This window comes from Cydia fagiglandana, chromosome Z, assembly GCF_963556715.1.
Source record: "Cydia fagiglandana chromosome Z, ilCydFagi1.1, whole genome shotgun sequence".
In the NCBI taxonomy this organism is placed as follows: Eukaryota; Metazoa; Arthropoda; class Insecta; order Lepidoptera; family Tortricidae; genus Cydia; species Cydia fagiglandana.
The window spans coordinates 5,131,233-5,152,854 of NC_085959.1; the positions used below are offsets into that span (position 1 = coordinate 5,131,233).

A 21,622-nucleotide genomic window follows, 5' to 3' on the forward strand; every position below is an offset into this window, starting at 1 on the left:
TTATTTTCAGATCTAACAAATTGCTACAGAATACAAAGGACAAAAAAAGAAGCGAGGAGGTAATGAAACAAGCAAAAATACAGATGATTCCTCGACGCAATTGGATGCTTCTTAAATTGTGTCCAGATTTTTTTGTCATAAAAGTTTTTATTTTTCACATATTACTCTCACAAGTTCCGTGACATTTCGACCTTGTAATTTTTTAAGTAAATGTTTTTGTTTATCTATGAGGATCTCACTAGAATAATATAATCAAGGTATGTTTATATTTGATGATTGAAATAGTAACGCAAAAAAAATTTAATAAAATAATATTTGTGTTTATATTCCTGCCGAAGACTTTTATTTTTCCTTTTCCTTCTACACAAGTTTGGTCAAGTAATAAGAATTTAGGGCTCTCAATTTTATTTTGACTTCTACAACAGTAAAGCTACGAGGCCATGTTTGGTATCGTTTTCGTATAAATGCGCAGTACCAAATTTAGTTATGGTATCACATTGACACCATTCCAAAGTAAAAACATATAAACTTACTTTCTTTTAAACTCCTCTTCACGCTTAAACTGCTGAACAGTTTTAATTTAAATTTAGTACACATATATTTTTAGTCCCGAGACAGGACATAATAAGTTATCTCAAAAATCATCCTTTAAAGGTGTGAAATGAGGTGTAGGGGGGAATTCAGAATTTACTTCTTGAAGTTAATACTGTTTAAGTTTAGGTTTGAAGTCATGTTTTTTTTATCATTTTTAACTAAATCAAAGATGTAGACCATCCCAAATTTAATATAAATCGGTTCAGCGGTTATTGATTTCCCGTACAAATTTCCACGCCACTTTTCACACCTTCAAAAGGTTGCTTGGTTATAAGATCTATCCTATGTCCTGTTCTGGGACGCAAACTATTTCTATACCAAATTTCAACGAAATCGGTTCAGCGGTTAAGCGTCAAGAGGAGTTTAAAAAAAACCGGCCAAGTGCGAGTCGGACTCGCGTATTAAGGGTTCCGTACATTAAGTCCGACGCGCGCTTGACTGCACATTTCTAATAGGTTTTCCTGTCATCTATAGGTAAAGAACTATTTTGTGTATTCAGACGGACAGACATACAGACGCACGAGTGATCCTATAAGGATTCCGTTTTTTGCTTTTGAGGTACGGAACCCTAAAAAGATTTTTTTTAATTTTGTGGAATGGTGTCAATGTGATACCTTAAATGGATTCAGCAACCCAGATTTATACGAAAACGATACCATACACGGCCTAGCACCTTCACTGATGTAGATATATCAAGATAATATTGAGAGCCCTAAATAAACTTTCAAGAGCGGATATCTCAAAAACTATTCAACATATCGAAAAAATTGACTGAATAAACTTGTAACAAATTAAATTAACTTTCATTTTGTATAAGTGGCCATGTCGCTAAGATGCATAGTTTCCGAGATATAATCGAAAAACCGGAAAATGGGACCTTCAAAGCCCCCTCTCTTCCCCCCGCTCAAGGGCTACGGCCGGGGACTTTTGATATGTTCACCTCCTAACTTGTCCAAACCAAGTTACAGAGTCAAAAATTGTGTTCCGAGCATTTCCCTCTACAACGTTTTGGAGCATTCGTTGGCTGACCTAAGTAGCTTATTGCATTTCTTTAAAAACTTTTCTGTAAAAGGTTGACGGGTGTTGGGTGTTTATATGGTTTTCATTTGCATCGCCCATGATGACTTACTAGAATTACTTACGAGCACACGAGACACTAATAGTAGTTTGACAAACCTTGGTTTTCAAGAGGTATTTTATATTGACATTTGCTGTCACAAATTTTCTGTCAGATTTAGTCGCAAACCGCACGCAAAGTGCACACAAATGTGTCGACACCTTGTTACGGAAAAGTGTACACACGGCGACGACACTTTGTTTCGAAACAATTCTAGACACATTGTGTGGACTCTGTTACGACACATCTGACATTTAGTTACCACTTTGATGATTCTGCGACTGGAATGGTTATATGGGTACTGACACGGTGTAAGTGAATTGCATTTATTTGTATGTCATGCTTGTCATAATTTTATACTGGTAGTTTTTTATTTAGTTACATAACATATTTCTCTGAAAAACATTCATCAAAGTATTCTAAGTCATCATAAAACGGTGATTTTAGCAGGTACCTCGTTTGTCTAGGTTGCCACTGCTACGTTTTCAATAATAATCTTATACACGAGTAATTTTTGTATGTATATATGTATATCTTCAGGTGACAACCAAAACTCACTAATTACCACCACTAATTCAGAGCCATAGTCGACCATATTAGTCACAGACAAAGCCTTCTCCAGACTGAGCATAGTCGCGCTACCCCCTCTGTCACGTTCACGGTGATTTTACTCCATGTTCGAGTCGAAAGTGTCTTTGAACGGACCAATCACGGCACGGGACTTCGCTCACCTCGTCCCGGGCACCCCCGCATTTTTGGCATCATCGGTTGCATGAAATAATTGCTCTAAACTCGGTCTAATGATATTAGTACTAAAATAATTAGTAATTAGTGCGTCTTTGTTGTCACCTGACGAGATATATTATATTTATTTCGGGGATCTCGGAAACGGCTCTAACGATTTCGATGAATGGTATGGGGGTTTACGAGGGCGAATAATCGAACTATAATACACAACAACCAAACAAACATACACACAACATTGTAAAAATTGTTTATGGAGTTAGAAAAACATATTACTGATCACGACTCAAATGTCACCCAGGTCACCCTGTATACATAGGTCGATTATTCGCCATTATAGAGTTTATAGCAAGTTCCCGATTTGCCGGATTTAGGTACTTTTTAGTACGTCACAATCCGATTATCCGAGAATCCGCTGGCGGAGACCTAGGTCTTATCTCTGGGAAAACGCGCAATTTTGAATCTACATATGTTTTCCGAGCAAAGCTCGAACTCTCGGATATTATATTAAATAGATGATTCAAGTCACTTTCAGATGTATCTAGCAAATATACTTATTGGGTATACTGTAACCGTTCTTGTCTTTAAATCCAGGGCTCGATTTTACTCGCTAAACTGAGCTACTTTTTTTTACTATGGGACCAACCCCGAAATCTCGATTTCTTTTTCTTTTTCATACATTTTGGCTGATCAGATGTCGACGCTTTCTATGGAAAAGCCAAAAAAAATTCTCCGATTTAAGGGTTGGTCCCATCGTAAAAGTAGCTTAGGTTAGCGAGTAAAATCAAGCCCTGGATTTAAAGCCCCATGGTCAGACACACTCTGTATACAAGAGAGGTACTTTTGTGGGTTTGTACAGTCGCCTGGGTTGGTCGTCGTGCGTACGGCTCTAAAATGAGAATAAGGTCGTGTACATATATTATTGACAGTTGGCTTGTATAGATGTCTGTGAACTCGAGCGTACAGTAGCTGTCATACTCGTATATACCGGAGCGGCCACGGTATACACAAAACAAAGCTGAACTGTATCTTTTATTAAGACATTAGGGGTCATCCATTATGTAATTACATCACACGTTTAGCGGGAGGGAGGGGGTCAAAAAATGTGACATATTGTGACATGGGGGAGGGGGGAGACACAAACTTTGTGACGTCACTTTAACTTCATCAGTAACCGAACATTTATTTAAAATCATTTTATTCGCTGTACATTTAATTTTCTTTCCTAAGTAGTTTTAGGTTATAAAATTACTAATATTTATATCGTCAAAAATATTTTGATAAAATATTAATAATACTTAGGTACTACTTACTTAATTCGATTTGGCGATTTCGTAGAAAAAATGTGACGTCACACTAGGGGGGAGGGGTTTGCCAAATATGACCAAGTGTGACAAGGAGGGGGGGAGGGGTCAAAAAACCTAGAAATTCGTGTGACGTAATTAATGGATGACCCCATATAGGAGCATTCCACGGGCTGTCCCGCACAGACGCATTTTATTTCCTGTGTTGCGACTTTTTCGGCATTATAAGCAGGCGATTATCTTTCTGTGCATATTTTTGACCATTTGTCGTAGAAAAGGAAACTCTTATACCTGCAAATCTTCATAAAATTCGCGTTCGTACGGGGCAACGGTAAACAATTTCATGGATTACTCCTAAAGTGCATATTTGTGAGCACCTATATTTGATGGCGTCTGGTCGAGTTCACAAACATCTTTTTCTACTCCCGTACTTTTATTTGTCATTTAAAGGGTCGTGCACACACCTTTAAAACCCTATCTTATAGTTGTCAAGACGAAGTCTTTAGTCTATTCCGAAAAAAGAATGTGTGCATACACGCAGTATCTTTTTGAGGATTTCACGATACTTCGTGTAATGTCCACTTAAAAAATATTGAATGAAATACAGTTTTGCTCTATTCACTCAGCATCTGAATGGTGTAAACATATTTTCACCACACCAGCTCGGAAAGAATTACTTTGCACTTCAAAAACGAATAGCAAAGTTGCATTTTATCCACATGTGAGGCAAAGTAATCAAATGAAAATTTTGAGTTGTTTTCTTATGTTTGCTGATAGAATTGACTTTTAAATGATGATTTTGGATGATAAATATTTAATAACATTCATTTGGATTTGATTTTGTTTGATATTTTACATTTAATATTTGCTTCGGGTTGGTGTGGTGAAAAATTTTGTGTTTCACTCGGGGGCAAATTTTGTTTAACCCTCGTGCTTTGAAACCCTCGCAACGCTCAAGATTCCATTTTTCGAATCCAATTTTGGAATCTTTCGCTTGCTCGGGTATCAATATTAGCACGAGCGGTTAAACAACAACTTTGCCCCCGAGTGAAACAAATAACTATTTTGGAACGTTGGCTTGTAAAGAAGTTTGTGGAAATTGATAAAAGATTCACGTTTTACGTGCACACCGCTCGACCATGTACATATTTAAGTTTTGAATCTTTTGATCGTATTGGACTCTTAAGGTGCAACCACACGCACCGCAGTTAACTTGTGACGTTCCACGCCAAAAGGTACCTTATGGCTGCTGGCGCTTACGTCGCATAGCGCCGCAATAATATTGGAGCGGCGTTAATAATAGCGTAAGTGCCAACACCCATAAGGTACCTTTACCCGTGGGACGTCACAATTTAGTGGAGCAACACTGGGATAACCGCGAAAGTCGAAGTTCGCAAATTGTGGGGATTTTTCTCTGTCACTCTAATTACGCCTTCATTAGAGTAAAAGAGGAAGATCCCCGCAATTTGCGAATTTCGGTTTTCGCGGTAGCCGCTCTGAACTCTACAGTACCTAGGATAGTGATGGGGAGAGAATTAAAACTTCCATAATTACAAAATAACCAAAGAATTTATTATCTATTTTGGTATAGAACATTACTATGTAGTGCTACGCACGTTATTCATTTCCCTCGTGATATCTGATTATTTAAGCTATTGTAAATTCAACGTCGCTAACCTCTGCCGTCAACTAATCGCACTCGAAGGACTGAATGACTGGGGTAATAGTCCGATCAATAAGGCTTGCGTGGCTAGAATAAGCGACACCGTGATACGGGTTCCTAAATACAATACTGTGTTCATAGTTTGGAAATAGAAGGGTAGTTTTGTGTCGCGTTGTCACTTATGCTAGTTTTTGTATCCCTTAAACCGGCAATTCAGTCCAACGAGCATCTTATGTGGTAACATTTAGTGAAATAATATGATTGTTATTTTAATAAGAAAATTTGAACCGGCTACATAGACCACAATCATGGTCGCATTTTTATCACTTGTCATGTCATGCGTCACTTTCGCACTTGCATACTTGTCAGAACGTGGCAGGCATGATGACAAATGATAAAAGCCCCGACCATCTTAGCCCTACAGGTCATCATACATAGGCACCTTTTTATTAATATAATACACTGTACCTACCTATACATCCTACACTGTTTTATATTATATGCAACGGCGAGTACATATGTAGTGCACGGAAACGTACGAACGTTTCTTGTTATTTCGGCCAGTCTCGGTACAAAAAGTACTGTCGCCGACTGAAGTAGCATGACAAATACGATTTTTTCCGAGAAAATACGATGGTAAACAATTATGCACTACATCTGTACACCTTTTACAAAAGTATGAATGTGGCTCGTTTTAATGTTAAATTCGAGTCCATCTGACTGTGCCATAAAAACTCCGGGGCCTCAGGCTCTACCGAGAAAAACAATAACCGAACTATCCTTATCCGCCCATCTATCGCTCGACTATGCGAGATAGGGAGGCAGATAAAGAAAATTCGATTTTTGTTTTTCGCGGTAGAACCTTCGTTTATAACGATCAAAATTCATGATTCCAACCCCGGTGAGAAGAGATAACTTAAAAAATACTAAATTTTCAACGAAATCAGACGTGTGTTGTTATTAACTTTTTACAAATGCCGGCTCAGATTTTTTTAAATTAAAATAATATATGTAACTCGCGTGAAACTAGCGTACTTACCAGGACGCAGTTTCATGGAATCACACGATAATTATGCATCTCATATTTTACATTAAGTATATTGTGTACGCGTCGAGAACATAAATGCATTAGTGGCCATTGACAAAATAACACATAATATTTATGTATGTCGCCCGGGTCACTATAAAAAATAATAAATATACTATGTGGTAAACACTAACCGAAATTTAATTGCACCGGTATAGTTCGTTAGCATTAGATAAATGGTAAACAATCTTGATGTGTCTTTTAATTGAAAAACACGTTTTAAAAATAAGTTACGGCAAATATGTAACAATTATGAATCGAATACGATCATTTATATTCTTCTGCTTTCATAAGTAATACCTAGTTACCGATTTTTAAAGTGTTTTCAATTAAAAGTCATGTCAAGATCGCTTACCTTCTATTAATGCTAAAAAACGAACTATAATAATAATAAGTGAATTAAGCAAATAATCATTCCCAAAAAAAATTGTTTTCGTTATCCCCATATCACATAAAACAATGCAACACAAAAAAATACGTTTTAATCAAATGTTACTCATATATTACCCATATATGTGGTAGCACTATTTTCGAGTTCTTTACAGAAAATATATCCGCATTTATTTTTCACCGCGTACGTACTGGCACAGAAAAATCCAGATCTAAAATCACTAAGTTCATATCACTTAAAACATGGCTTGATACATAATCATATCAAAATACTCTCCGATATCGTGTTAGTACGTAAATTTCAATGTCATTTCAGTAACTATGTTAGGTCATTTTTAGAGCTGGATTTTTAGACATAATGTGCAACACTGCCTAATGTGTTTGATCCATTGTAATAAAATAACCCATATCTATATATTTTATTATGACATATATAGGTTCCTTGACTTCCTGGTTAGTCTTATTACAGTTATTTCACATATTACTGAAGTAATAAACGTACGAAGTAAACAAGATTTCGTCCTTTTAACACAGGTTGATTGGAAATTCGCCGTATTCCTTGAAAGGGGTTATTCTGTGGGTCATTTGCAATGATTTAAGTCCAGTCAACCAGGGGTCAAACCTCATTGGTTTTCTAGTTATTTCAGTTTTTAGTTTAAAAAACCCGCCTTTCGACTAATGGTAATTGTGAAAAAACTACTGAAATTTGGAATTAAACAAAGCATTCATCTAATAGCCAATAAACTATTGCAGATTACGTGAAATAAAAAAAGATTGCCAACCTTTCTAAAATTTTCAAAAAAAAAAAGGATTTGAATTCACAATTTTTTGTAATTTTCCCCAAACTTTGTAACATTTAAAGGCATTATTTAAAAAAAATCGTATGAGACTTGGCGTACAAAATACAGAAATGAGTTTCTCAGTTTTCCAAAAAAGTACAAATGTAGACCGCCCTATAGACCGAGCTTATAGGACGACTCGCGGTCCCGGCCGTATGGTGTATACTCGTAGGTCAAATATAAGATTGCTCACGCGCCACTGACGCCACTCCGATCAGTTGCGCCCAAGGTTACGACCTGTTAGCAGTGTGCACGGGTCTAAGAAAATAAATCGTAAACTATTCAATTCATTGGGAAATCATGGGATATTGCAGCGTAAAATGGTGTGGCAAGTCATCTAAGACTTCTACTTACAAAACAGATGGAATAACATCCCACAGGAAAGTCAAATTCATTACTTCATTGAATAATGTTTCATGTCCGCGGGGTTCATTTTATACTGGTCAAAAAGCAGAGGCGAATTATGTCCGTCCCTTTTCGTCAACTTGAAAATGCAATATGCTATCCCTTTCCCTTTCGACTAGTGATGTGACGATGATGGTTTCGTCAGTTGCGGAAACTTCGTGCTCCGTCATACCACTCATACCGTATTGTACCATTCTAGACATAATATATAGGTAATATGTTGTGTAAGTTTTTTTAGAATCCTCTAGGCCAGCGGTCGGCAACCAGCAGCCCGCGGGCCGTAATGCGGTAGGTGCGATAAAGTCATAAATATTAACAAAGTGCGGCCCGCGACCATTTCGTTGACTGCTATGTAGCCCTTGGCTGCTAAAAGGTTGCCGACCGCTGCTCTAGGCCAACGGGGCAGTTAGGCCGCATGTCACGAGATGGACCTGATGATGAACTTCAAAGAAGTGCGAGGGAACTCGGTGTTGGTTTGTGATAGACATATGTTGTATGGGTTTTTTATAATCCTCTAGGTGAGCAGTTAGGTCTCATGTCACGAGATGGACCTGATGATGAACTTCAAAGAAGTGCGAGAGAACTCGGAGTTGATTTGTAATAGGCATATGTTATTGGTCCATTTGAATATGATTTCGATACAACCTTCTATGACCTTAATAAAACGTACAAAAGAAAATTGTATGAGATTTTAGCGACACTTTTTTCTCGTATCGAAAGATTGCGATTCTGAGTGGAAATAATATAAAAATTCTAAACTTTGAAATTCAAGTTCTGGGTACTTTAAACAGAAATGCCCTAAAATGTTAAGTAAAATTTTCAGGTACATTGTTAAATTACTTAATGAAATATTAAATTAATCAATATAATTATTAAGTGAGTTTACTCTAAGTACCTATACTAAATTGTTAACAATTTTACCACAGTAAATTTCGGTATAACTGGTAGCAGTACCCACTACCTGTAATGAACATGTCCCATCCCTACGCTTACACATGTCAGCGCGCCATGTTTGGAACGACCAATCGCAACGCCGTGAGCACCCCTCCCGCACCTCACAGTTTGGTGATTTCCGTCGGGAACTAAATGGCCAAAATCAGGTTTCTATAGGCGGTGTTCTGTGCTTGAACACCACGGAGTTTTGACCCCTGGTTGACTGGACTTAAATCATTGCAAATGACACATAGAATAACCCCTTACAAGGAATACGGCGAATTTCCAATCACCCTGTATAGTTTATTCAACATTTCCCTACACCGTGTGGATATCCAATACGATCGAGTATTAAACGCATTATGGATGGGCAAAATGGGCATTGTTGACGGGTCAGTAAAAGCAATATTTGTTGGGTACCATTCGTCTCGCAATAAATAGTCGCATTTCTGTGTTTTACAAAACAGTTTTTTGGCAGAAGTTAATACTTAAAGTTAGACCATTAAAAATCTGCAGTGATTTTAATAACCCACGCAGTGCAAGTTTTATTTATTTATACGCCATAATTTCATAGAAGTTTGGCATTTAAAATAACCCTTGCATTGCGTGGGCTATCAAAATCCCTACAGACTTTTCTTGGTCTAACTCTAGGTATTTGGGTTAAAGCTTTAATAATATATTTTTAAAAATATATTTGAGGTGCAGCATATACACATGTTATAATTGATAAAAGACACCACTGGACCATATATTGTATTTAAATTTCGATCAAATTGGATATTTAAGGTGCATCCACACCGCAGTTAAATTTAGTAGAGCAACACTGTGCATAAGGTAACTTATATTTGCAAAACACAAAAGTTAACTGTGGTGTGGATGCACCCTTACAATGTATGGCAATGTTTTAACATGGAGGACACTAAGGTTCTAACGTGACGACTCCTCGTTTAATTTTGGACGTCTATTATTACAATTATCCATGCATTTAACTAAGAACAGGACAGTTTACATAATAATTGTTCACTCTAGCAGTCTTTCCTCGCGACTCAACTTGATAATACGTGATATTTGCTCCTTAATACAATATTTACATTTATATACACACTATAAGGGGTTCGGGCGGGAGTGTGGCCCGATTTTTTAGTTTTTTGTCGGATGTTCGTCAGAATTTGATAAAGATCGGTGGATAGATAGTGCCCTATTTTGTACAAAATAAGCGGAATATCACCGTATGTCCCAAAAACTTACGAAATTACCATAGTCATAAGCTTTCGTTGAAAAAAAGTACATGCAATCTTTATTGGGATTGAGATTTCGTATTTATTCCTGCCAGAATTGGAGCCTCTTCAAACCTGCCAAATTTTATCCAAATCTAAGGAAAACAAATCGGCGTTAAATAGAAAATCGTCCCATTTATCACCGCATGTTACATATATGAGACAGACATATCTGGTAGAACGGGATAGTTATAAATCTCTCATTCTGCCAATGTCTGCGATCCTCTCGACTGGCCTTATAATAGAGCTTACATTTACTATACGTACAGATATATCTCACATGTTCGCTCATACCTATATATATTGGCGAAATTTTAAAGTAATCGTACATAATAAACCTAATAAAAAGTTAAAAAATCAGTCATAAACAAAGAGATCGCGATACACCACAGCGACGTTCTTATAGAGACAATTTCCATTAGAAAAATATAATATACACTTTCGTACAATCAAAACCAGTCAATGCAGAGAAATCAAAAATTACCGGTTTTGACTGTTTTTGAGTGCAGAGGTGAAATGCAGAGTAATCCTTTGTTAATTAACTGATAAATATCTCAGTTTCGTAGCGAAACAGTTTACATTCTGCGTTTCACCTTAAGAGCAATGAAAACATAGTAGTTGTTAATAAAAGTACCCGTTTTCATTTGCATTTAGTGTATCTTAGTGACGATTGTGGCCGCTTGCGATGTCGATAGAAATTCGCTCTTCAAGAGTTCCAAGAGAGCGAGAAAGACGGATGTATTAAGTACTTCAAGCTTTTGGTGGTTAACGTTTATATACAGGGTGTTACTGACCATCGGGCTTTAAATCCAGGGCTCGATTCTACTCGCTAAACTGAGCTACTTTTATTATGGCACCAACCCCGAAATCCCGAAATTTTTTTTACGTTTTCGTACATTTTGTCGGGGGGGCCGATTTTTGAATTTCGATCGCTCGATTTCGTCACTCGAATGTTGGTGGAAAACGGCGAAATGCTAATTTTTTAAATACGAGCGATTGAAATTTGGAATCTAGTGGTATTAACCACTCGATTTCAATTCTATTTGTAGAATTTAAGTGTCTAGTATTGGAGATATTATTTAACGAAATACACAAAATCGAGTGGTCGAAATTAAAAAATCGGCCCCCTGATCAGATGTCGACGTTTTCTATGGAAAAGCCAAAAAAAATTCCCCGATTTTAGGGTTGGTACCATAGTCAAAGTAGCTCACTTTAGCGAGTAAAATCAAGCCCTTTAATTCCATTAAAGCCCCATTGTCAGACACATACTGTATGTATATATAAATTATTAAGGCCGCGGAGTCCTAACTTAAATTACAGTCCCATTAGTTGAACCTGGACTCAGGAAGCTTGTTAAGGAATAATATAGCGCTCCCGTGTTCAAAAACTTGAAGTTTTAAGTCCACAAAATAATAAATAACCTGTTTGTTATATTATTTTGATATTAATCTCAGTGCATCTCGAACGCACTCCGATCTAGTGATCCAAAAGACTCGAGCCCTGTTAGCTCTTTTTTAGGGTTCCGTACCCAAAGGATAAAACGGGACCCTATTACTAAGACTTCGCTGTCCGTCCGTCCGTCTGTCCGTCTGTCTGTCACCAGGCTATATCTCACGAACCGTGATAGCTAGACAGTTGAAATTTTCACAGATGATGTATATCTGTTGCCGCTATAACAACAAATACTAAAAACAGAATAAAATAAAGATTTAAGTGGGGCTCCCATACAGCAAACGTGATTTTTGACCAAAGTTAAGAAACGTCGGGCGTGGTCAGTACTTGGATGGGTGACCGTTTTCTTTTTGCATTTTTTTCCCTATTTTTTTTTGCTTTATGGTACGGAACCCTTCGTGCGCGAGTCCGACTCGCACTTGCCCGGTTTTTTAGGGCTCGCCTCATCTGTTGGCGCCTAAAAGGCTAAAAGCCTATTTTACTAATGAAATAAAAAAGGCTTTTAGCCTTTTAGGCGTCAAGATTTGAGGCGAGCCCTAAGAAAAGGCTTGCAGGGCTCGAGTCTTTTGGATCACTACTCCGATCTGTGGCGGACGGAAGGAGATTATTATCAAATATATATATGTACCAGTGTTGGGCAACAACTAATTGCATTACGAATTATGAAATGCAATTAAAAAACGTAATTTGAATTATGAATTGAAATTACGGAAATGTAATTTCTAATTGCATTAACTTCACTGCATTGCAATTAGAAATTACATTTTGTGATTTTAATTCGTAAAATGCATTACAAATTATACTCATTAGTAAAACATGTTCATTGTTTTATATAGCACGCTATACTTGTTTGTAGGTTTGTGTTTTAATTTTGCAACTCAATTTTAAGGAAGTTATCCTCAAAATATTCAACTATTTTTTTTACATACTTGTGTAAGTTTTTTAGTACGTGTTTTAGTTCTTACATTCAACTTTGGACGCTATTTGTGTCAGTCCAAAACAAAAGGGACCTTATGGCGGTATATTTAGGTGGGTTGATTCTTGTATTAATAGTTAGGTATATGTATCTAGATTTCAATCCCGTAGATAACTTATTTTCCGCCACAAGGTCCCTTTTTTCGATTTTAGATTTAATTGAGTAATGCAATTACGAATTAATATAATTTCAAATAAAAATTACCACGTAATTCAAATTAAATTTAATTCAATTACGAGCGTAATGCATTACAAGTAATTGCATTAAATGTAATTTAATGCGTAATGCAATTACAAATTAATTGCATTACGCCCAACACTGATATTATGTACATACAGGTTTGGTTGTTCGTCAATTTTACAATGAGAATAGTTTACAAAGCGCGCGCAAAGAGAATCGCAAGCGGCGGCGGGTTTTAATAACAGTAAATGCATACAAGGAATTCAAAGTAACTAGACACATTAAATGCTCAACTTTCGACTTGGGATATTTGACATTTGTACGGACAGTTTGCTTTAGTTAGTCGGACCAAGCTCTGCACTCTGCACTGACTTTAAACGTGTGGAAATGTCTTAATAAATTTTCGCAGGAATATGAGGATTATTCTGACACTTTCTTTATGGATTATAAAATAAATGCATTTAAAAAGAATAATGCATAATACACTTTTGGTTATCATATTACTGTGATTTGTAATAGTGATACAATTTCGTAATAAAATATAAAAAGACTTGTAAAATAGATTGTAAAAAACTGTTTTTTTTTTAATATATAAAATAGCCCTGAAGTCTAAAGACACCGACACTGGTACCTTAAGACACTTAATAAAATCTAACACTAAAAATTCAAGATACTACAGCTCAAGCTATCCAAAAAGTCGAAATCATTTCTCTGTCAGTCTACTTTCAGTTGCTTTTCGTCGTGAATGTCTCGTGGGTCACTCACTTCTGAATGATATCATTTTTGATACAACCTAACTAAATGCAGTGGATATCATGGCATCATATGGTCCATAAGCTTTGAATAACATCTAGATACTATATCAGTGGTGTCTCCTGGGTCACGGGTCGAAAAAGCAATAAAAAGTCGAACGTAATTTTTTTCCAGTGTGAGTTAAAATTCCGAATCGGCGACTTGTCAAGGAATTTGAGCGATAGCAACGTTTGGTTCTAAAACTTAAATATACAAAAATTATATACAAAATCGAGATCTCTCAGTGTGATATATAGGTTCCTCCAACAAGTATTTCCATACGCACGAATGCTTAGATAAATACTTTATATGGCTTAATTATTTTTAAAGGAATGGTTTTATAACATAATAATATCATTATAACATGTACGTAAAAGCTTGCACAGCATACTTTAAAAGCATGGTTATACTAAAAAATCGCAATTGCGTGCTATAAAACTTCGCATAAAATATAAATATGTAATGAATAAAATTACTGTAGGCCGAATTTTCACGAAAGCTGGCGCTGATTCCATGAAAACTTTGGATAGTACAGTACAAATTATACCTCCATTGTGTGGCGACGGCCAGGCTCTTATGAACCTACGCATTAGATTACACTATTGAGTAACGATACAAGAGTGTGGAAATAAGACATTCGTGAGTATAGAAATAATTGCCAGAGTGTAGTAAGTGCTTATTATGCTTGCTGCCAAAGTGTATACAATAAAATAATAATAGTATTGGCACAAAAATTGTGATGATCCGTTCACTTAGTCCAAAGTATCCTGATATGGTTGAACTTGACGCATGCCAGTTTCAAAGTATCCTGATATGGTTGAACTTGACGCATGCCAGTTTCAAAGTGACATCACGATTATATCCTTTCATTAGTAATATCATTTGTAATTTTAATGGGTTTTACGGCGCTAACTTTTGACAGCCAAAGTAAACGCATGTACGGGGCCGTACACCTATTTAAGAGTCACACGCACCTAGTCACTCCCATACGAAGAAACTAGAACAAGTATAAGTTTTACATACAACTTTTTTATTTGTATTACAATTTATTATCAACAAAAACTACTGATACCAGTACCCGTTGCGGATATGGTGACGGGTCCGTGTGACTGTTAAGCTGTCTCTCTGACTATAAGTAACTTACATATTTATTAAATAAATAACTGATATACCGTGGAGCTTAAATGTTCAGTCACTTTTAGAGAAACACGTGTCATTCGCGGACATGCGCAAGGATTCATTAATTAAAATTTAAAATATATGAATAAAAATTCAAAATTCATGACAATATAATTGTAGATACGACATCAACATCATGTAAAACTGGGTACATACAAGTACACAACTGTTTATATAATACTGCATCATTTTGGTGTAAAAAAGGAGTATAAAAATGTAAAAAAAAATTACTTCGAATACTTGGGGGGAGGTAGTTTAAAATCAATAAGCTGCCTTCCTCAATCATAAATGCGTGGATGCGAGAGATGTGTAATATATTAATAACATTGAATGAATCATATTTCTAAATTTAAGAATTTTAAAATGATATTACCGGCTTTTAAAAAATATTGTGAAGCCGCTAAACCTTCTTGGTCACTTTACGGAAACCCCATTTTATTGGCTCTAAAATTACTTTAATATGTTTATAAGTAATTTTCTAACTTTAACACCGGTGTCTCCTGGCTAACGGGACAAAACATAATATAAAATATTATTGCTTCTTTAAATTATTGACTGCTTTGCTTTTATCGAGATTAAACTCTGCAAAGTTCCCTTTATTAGAATATATATTATACTTTCGTATGCATGCTCTAAATTACGGCTTTCATGATTTTGATAAGCTGCTCAGTCAGCATGTTTAGAACAATATCTTCGGTATTCTATAACAACTTCAAAAACTGTTTGTTGGTTGTTACATTTGCCAAATTTTTATTTTTAACGCTTTGTTTATCAAAAATCGTTTCTTAGGGTCGGTTGCACCAAACTGTTTGTATCGTTAAAGAGTTCGCTAAATTTGTATGTATGGAAAGTTTCATAGTGGCGCGCCGGCTGACGTTGATCAGTCTGTCAAATGTGGTTGATGCAAATGGCCCTTGTTCTTAACTTTTTTTTTAACATACTGCAAAAACTACTGGGTTACATTAGATTTGTGACCCTTTTGAGAATGCTATTGGAAAAAAACGCGTTAATTCAAATAAAAATCAGCCAAATGCCCAAATTAAATATCGGTAAAAATGTAGCCATAGGTATGTATACATATTAAGGCCCAGTTTAATTTCTCAAAGGGTGCCAATAAAATGAGAAAGCTCTAAGTTTATAAGTCTAATAAAGCACACATCTCTCGCATTACCTAACTGCTTAAGTACATCTTACATCGAGATATCTATCACAATTCATTCCCTTATTCTAAACCTAGATATTGTGCAAGAATTATTATTTAAAAAAAAACATGCAAAACGCATAGCTATTATACAACTTATCATTATTGAGATCTACTTAAGACATTATGGCAAACTGAGTTAAGGATTGCGATGTGCCTGTACTCAGAGATATCCAAACGGTTTTTACTTCAAAATAAGTAGTAGGCCTTTGCCCAGTAGTGGGACACTGTATAATAAAAAAAAAATAAAGAGTAGTAATGTCAATACGTATGTATGGCATATAGGTCATCAATCATCATCATGCTCCAAGCCGTTTTCGGCCACGGCGACTGCGTTCAACCGCCGAGAGCGTCGCTGGTGCGCTAAGTGCTTATTAAACACTAATCGATGTGTAAATAGGACCCGATGTGAAGGCCAGCCACGCTCACTCGTATTGTCCTTACTACTTTATAACACTTTTTATTAACGACTTCTAGCTTAAATCGTCAGTTGACAAAAAAATGTCTTCTGCTTTTCTTCGGCGATTTTTTATTTCATTAAGAGCCTATCAACGTGCTCACTAGCGCCAGCGCTTAATAATTGTAATTATTTAAATTTAACGATAGATATTAAAAAAAGGGGGCCACTTGTGTTGTATTTAGTGTTTAAATACCTTTTGAATACACTGGATTGGATTTTGATTATGAATACATTGGACGCATAGATTGTCGAATCCAGCAACGTAAAAACTATTATAATGTATTCAAAAGGTACTTCAATACAAAATACAGTATTTAGCGGCCCCCTTTTTTAAATATCTATTGTTAAATTTCAATAGTCCCAATTATTTACCAGTGGCGCTAGTGAGCACGTTGATAGGTTGTTGATGGTTAGAAGTGTTAAAACGTTTCCTTCCAAACCATTGAACTATCTGTGTACAGGCTGCCAGTTTCTGTTTAACATACAAATATAAATTTAAAAAAATACGTTCGAATCAATAACCTCCTTGTTTTAAAGTCGGCCAAAAATGTAGAGGCATTTCACATTAAACACAGTAAACAATCGCTTAGCGTTTGATCATATTAAAGCTAACATCAATACAGATATGTATATTATTGCTTTATATTTATATTTTTAGTTCTATAGGACCAAATATATATTACGCCACTTTGAATCAAAGATTCGTTTATTTTACTAGAGTCCATCTAAGCTAACTTTGCACTGGCTTGGACAGGACAGTGGGGGAGTGTCATTATTAACGTCATATTTTCATAGAAATTTGACATTAATGATGACATTGCCACACATCATTGCAAATGGCATGCAGAGTTATCTTGGTCCGACTCTAAGTGTCTAAAGTGTAAGACAAATTGATGCTTGGAGTTTGACAGCTAGTGAAGATGGCGCTGGACAGCTCCGTATATTATGCGGTAACTCTGGTAGTCAAAAGTTAATATTTGACAATTCAGTCACCACAAAACCTATGGCGCAGTGTACCGCCATCTAGAGTGGCTGTCAAAATCGGGGCCCTCTTTTTTCTTAGGCTCTACACTTTTTCTACAATCTTAAGGCCCACTTGCACCATCCCACAAACCCGGGGTTAAGCGGCTTAACCGTCAACCCAGTGTCAAATTGTACTGGTAACCATGGTAACTTCAGATTTAACCGGTTAACCCCGGATTAGTGGAATGGTGCAAGTGGGCCTAAGAGTCATAAGATTTACGCAAATTTATCCGCTCCCATACAATGGAAGTGACGCTCTCATTTTAAAACATCATGCCTAAATTACATGAAACTTGGCATGAACCACTGAACACATGTCTGATAGGGGTACTATTTTCAGTAGTAGTACCTAGTAGGTATATGTATGTACCTTGTATGTTCGTGTCAAATTTCATGTTATTTCAGAATGCCGTTATAAAATGAAAGCGTACCTTCGACTTCGCTGCAACTATCATCTGCAAAGATGCTGTGGCCAATGATGGATCGTCGACTGCGTGGCTGCCACTATGTCCATCTGACTCTAAACTCTTTAGTTTAACCATGTTAAACAATAAAAATATCCATACCTTTGTATGTTCAATGAAAATTCGCAAATGCATTATTTGTTGAAACCACCATAACTAAAAAAATATTTAACGATCAGAACACTGGTAATACATCGCAATCCTTTGAGCAACGCTTCGATAGAGCCGTGTTAGCGCGTTAGCAGAGATAGTGAATAATAAAGACAGACATTCACTCGAGCTGCGTTATCGTCGTGATAGATGGCGTCACTTGTCCTCCCGTTAGGTACTTTGACCTTGCTTTCTCAAGGAGGAAATATAGGTGGCGTTGTACATTCTACATCAGATATATAGATCGTTTCATTCACGAGGACGCCTGCTTTGGCTCGTATTGTCATGTTATTACAAGTTAGATTTGACAAATCTGCGCGTCATCGTGAATGACACGATCTATATTATAACCCTCTTATTCATAAACGTTTACTAAAGTTGACAAGCCGATAATAATTGTTTGTTCCTTTCCATCACACCAATACGTCGGAAAGGGACAAACGATTATTATCGGCTTGTCAACTTTAGTAAACGTATATGAATAAGAGGGTAAGGGTTTAGCTACTGCTGAAGAATATATGGGGTGGACTGAATCAACTATTTCGTGTTGATATTCTCTCCTTGACCGCGAGCCACGAACAGATTTCCATGACCAATCACCTCCCGGGCGATAACTCGTATAGCGGTTAACGGCTATGTATGATGAACCCTCGTGGACGTCAGCTGCCGCTCCGTTGGTGGATTGAGGAATGGGAGCCACCGAAACACGTAAAAAATTGATTCTTTTAGTCATCGCCTTCCGTTTGATCATGTGTCAGATGATAGTTTAGAGTTTAGAGGATATTGTGAATAAAAAACAACGTCAGCCGGTTGTATCGAGGTGGAAAAAACGTCAGCTGATCGCATGAACATTGAAAAAATAAGCGTTTTACCTTTTTATGATAGTAATAACTAAAATAAGAAACTTTACATGTAGCATTTCATCAGGGATTCAATAAACTGATTACCCATAACGCCTACTTTGCGGACCATAAGTGGTAAGGCGCGTATTTCTTACATGTTTATGTGACCAACTGACGGTCTCTCCACCGCGATACAACCGGCTGACGGCTTTTTTAATTTAAAATACCATCTAAACTATCATTTGACACAATATCAATCGGGAGGCGACGGCTGAAAAAAAACTCACAAATCATCAACTGATTGTCTTTCTACCGCGATACAGCCGGCTGACTATTTTTTTAATTCATGATAGCATCTAAACTATCATCTGACAAAATATCAACCGGGAGGCGATGACTAACGATATATGCTCCTGGCCCATGGTCTATCCCGTCAGCTAGGCGACAATAGTGGCATAGTCTAATTAGGAGAACTATTTTACCACGTTATATTATCGTGCTTGCTAAATGGCCCATAGTGGAAAGAGCTTATAGCCACCACATAAATGCACGTTTGATTATTTTAAATGCCATAAAACGGGGATTTAAAAAGTGACCCAGGCGACCGTAACATTAGCAAGAAGTGAAACGAAATAGTTGATTCACCCATGGTTAGTGCGCCTCGACTGTTAGAGGTGATACATAGACTGCCGAAGGTCAAAGCACCATAGAAAATATATGGTACAAACAGCAACACTCAACTGTACAATAATGTACATCGGTGGGCCTTATTACAAAAGGCAAAAGGTCCACCGATGAATAGTTAACAGTGTGTGTAACGACGGTACTGAGACGTTGGTGACTATAACAATGTTAAAGACGTATTTTTTATTTTCTGATAGCTGTCTTTACTATTTACTTGTCATTGCCATGCCATGTTTTAAGACAAAATATAAAAGAAAATTACTTTACCAAGCAACTTTTAAAAATTTAAAACTCTGGGTAAATGCTTGGGTGTAACTCGGATGAAATCAAAACTGGTCATACAGTGACCCGTTTCCATTGTCCTCTAGTGTAGTACAGCTCGATCTTCGCGTTTACTGACCGCGGCACCCAATAACTATGACGTCATCAACCTGAGTAGAAAAGGCATTGTGGCGTCCCACCAGTTATTGCTATATAGAGGTATGACGTCATAGGTGGGGTTCTCTAATACTGGACCTACTTTACTACCTGGGTACCTACTGACTGTAGAAAAATACCTTTTGGCGTAGAAAAACTGGTGGTCAAAAACTAGTTTAGTCATTAGTGTCCATAAATTGCTAAATGCAGTTATTGAACGCTAAAAACTAATTACGGTCACCCAAAAACAGTTATCAGTGACGAATAACCAGTTGTTGCCCAATAAGAACCAGTTATTGTGACCAAAACCTAGTTACAGACCGCTTATAAACAGTTTTTGTCACCTAAAATCAGATCGTGTTCAGCGCGTGATCGTGAACCTTGTAATGGACGTCATCGGCTGTAGACTTGCGTCTTCTGTGGTCAAAAGGTTTTACTACAGCCAGACACCCGCAGGCCGGCTGCCCGGTAACTATTTACATCAGCATGTGCGTATAAATATCGTAGCGCGGGACTCTCGGCGGGGTGGCCGGCGGCTCGCCCGCCCACTCTTGTCACAAGTGGTACTCTTCAACGGGAGCCCCGCACGCGGTATTCTATTGCATGTTATTGAAGTTCACCCCTAAGATGTTGAGGGGGGAGTTGTGCGGGACGCCTTGTAGGTTGAAGTCTAAGGGTCGGGAGTCTATAAACCCGACCGGGACTGGGTGTGGGGGGCAGAGGACCATCTGTTGTTCCTGTAGTGGGGGGTCCTCTTTGTGTTCTGGTGGGGGGGTGGTGTGTTCCCGTTTGATGCGGGATTTGATGCTGGGTCGGTTGTTGGGGTAGCCTTTCTTCTTGTATTCGAGCCAGAGTGTTCTGTTGTTGACTCCGAACATTCGAGCTGCTTTGCAGAAGCCAATGCCGCCGAAGCGCACCGCTTCCAATGCCCTTTGGAAGTTCTCTTCTGACTGTGGGTTGGTGGCTCTGCGCCTCTTGGGTTGTTGGGGGGTTTGTTCTTGAGTGGCTTGTGGTTCGGGGCCGCAGCTCGGTCCGGGGCTGGGGCCCGTCACTCCGACCGCTTGGGCGTACTCGTTGATGTCGTTCTCCATGTGCTGGTTGATGACGTTGCCCATGTACATGGCCGGGTCGTGTTGGAGGCCGAGACACGCGTTGGAGTATCGGGGGTACGTGTCCATCATACTCCACTGGGCCCCTGGGAAGAGAGATAAACGGTTTAGATGGTTATCAACGTCAGAGTGCAGTTATACAGTCGGACTAAGCTAACTCTGCACGGACTTGGGGCAATATCTGAGCGTATCTGGCCCCCTAATTTCTTTGGACTTTATAACGAAGTGTTTCGACATCTTGGTGATATTTTTGGTTGTCCGACTAGTAATAAGCCACCAGAAATATCATTGAAATGTAGAGGCATTTCGACAAAAACGTGTCCAAAGAAGTTAGGCGGTT

General features: G+C 37.5%; 1 protein-coding gene and 1 long non-coding RNA gene across 6 annotated transcripts in view; both read right to left on the reverse strand.

The window, feature by feature from the left end:
• Positions 1–21,622, reverse strand: part of LOC134678734 (longitudinals lacking protein, isoforms H/M/V-like) — a 55,179-nt gene that overhangs the window by 4,946 nt on the left and 28,611 nt on the right. For 4 of the 5 annotated variants that reach the window (XM_063537412.1, XM_063537411.1, XM_063537410.1 and 1 more), the window contains exon 8: positions 18,791–21,368. The exons of the other annotated variant lie outside the window; for it this stretch is intronic. In XM_063537412.1, the coding sequence (XP_063393482.1) occupies positions 20,770–21,368 (599 nt within the window). In that variant the 3' untranslated portion in view covers positions 18,791–20,769. Of the gene's footprint in view, positions 1–18,790; positions 21,369–21,622 lie in introns of those variants that run through there. 5 annotated transcript variants of the gene reach the window in all.
• Positions 5,310–17,654, reverse strand: LOC134679482 (uncharacterized). The gene is made up of 2 exons (XR_010100333.1): positions 14,603–17,654; positions 5,310–14,561 (listed from the first exon to the last, which is right to left on the reverse strand). It is a non-coding gene; the product is annotated as an uncharacterized LOC134679482 (long non-coding RNA).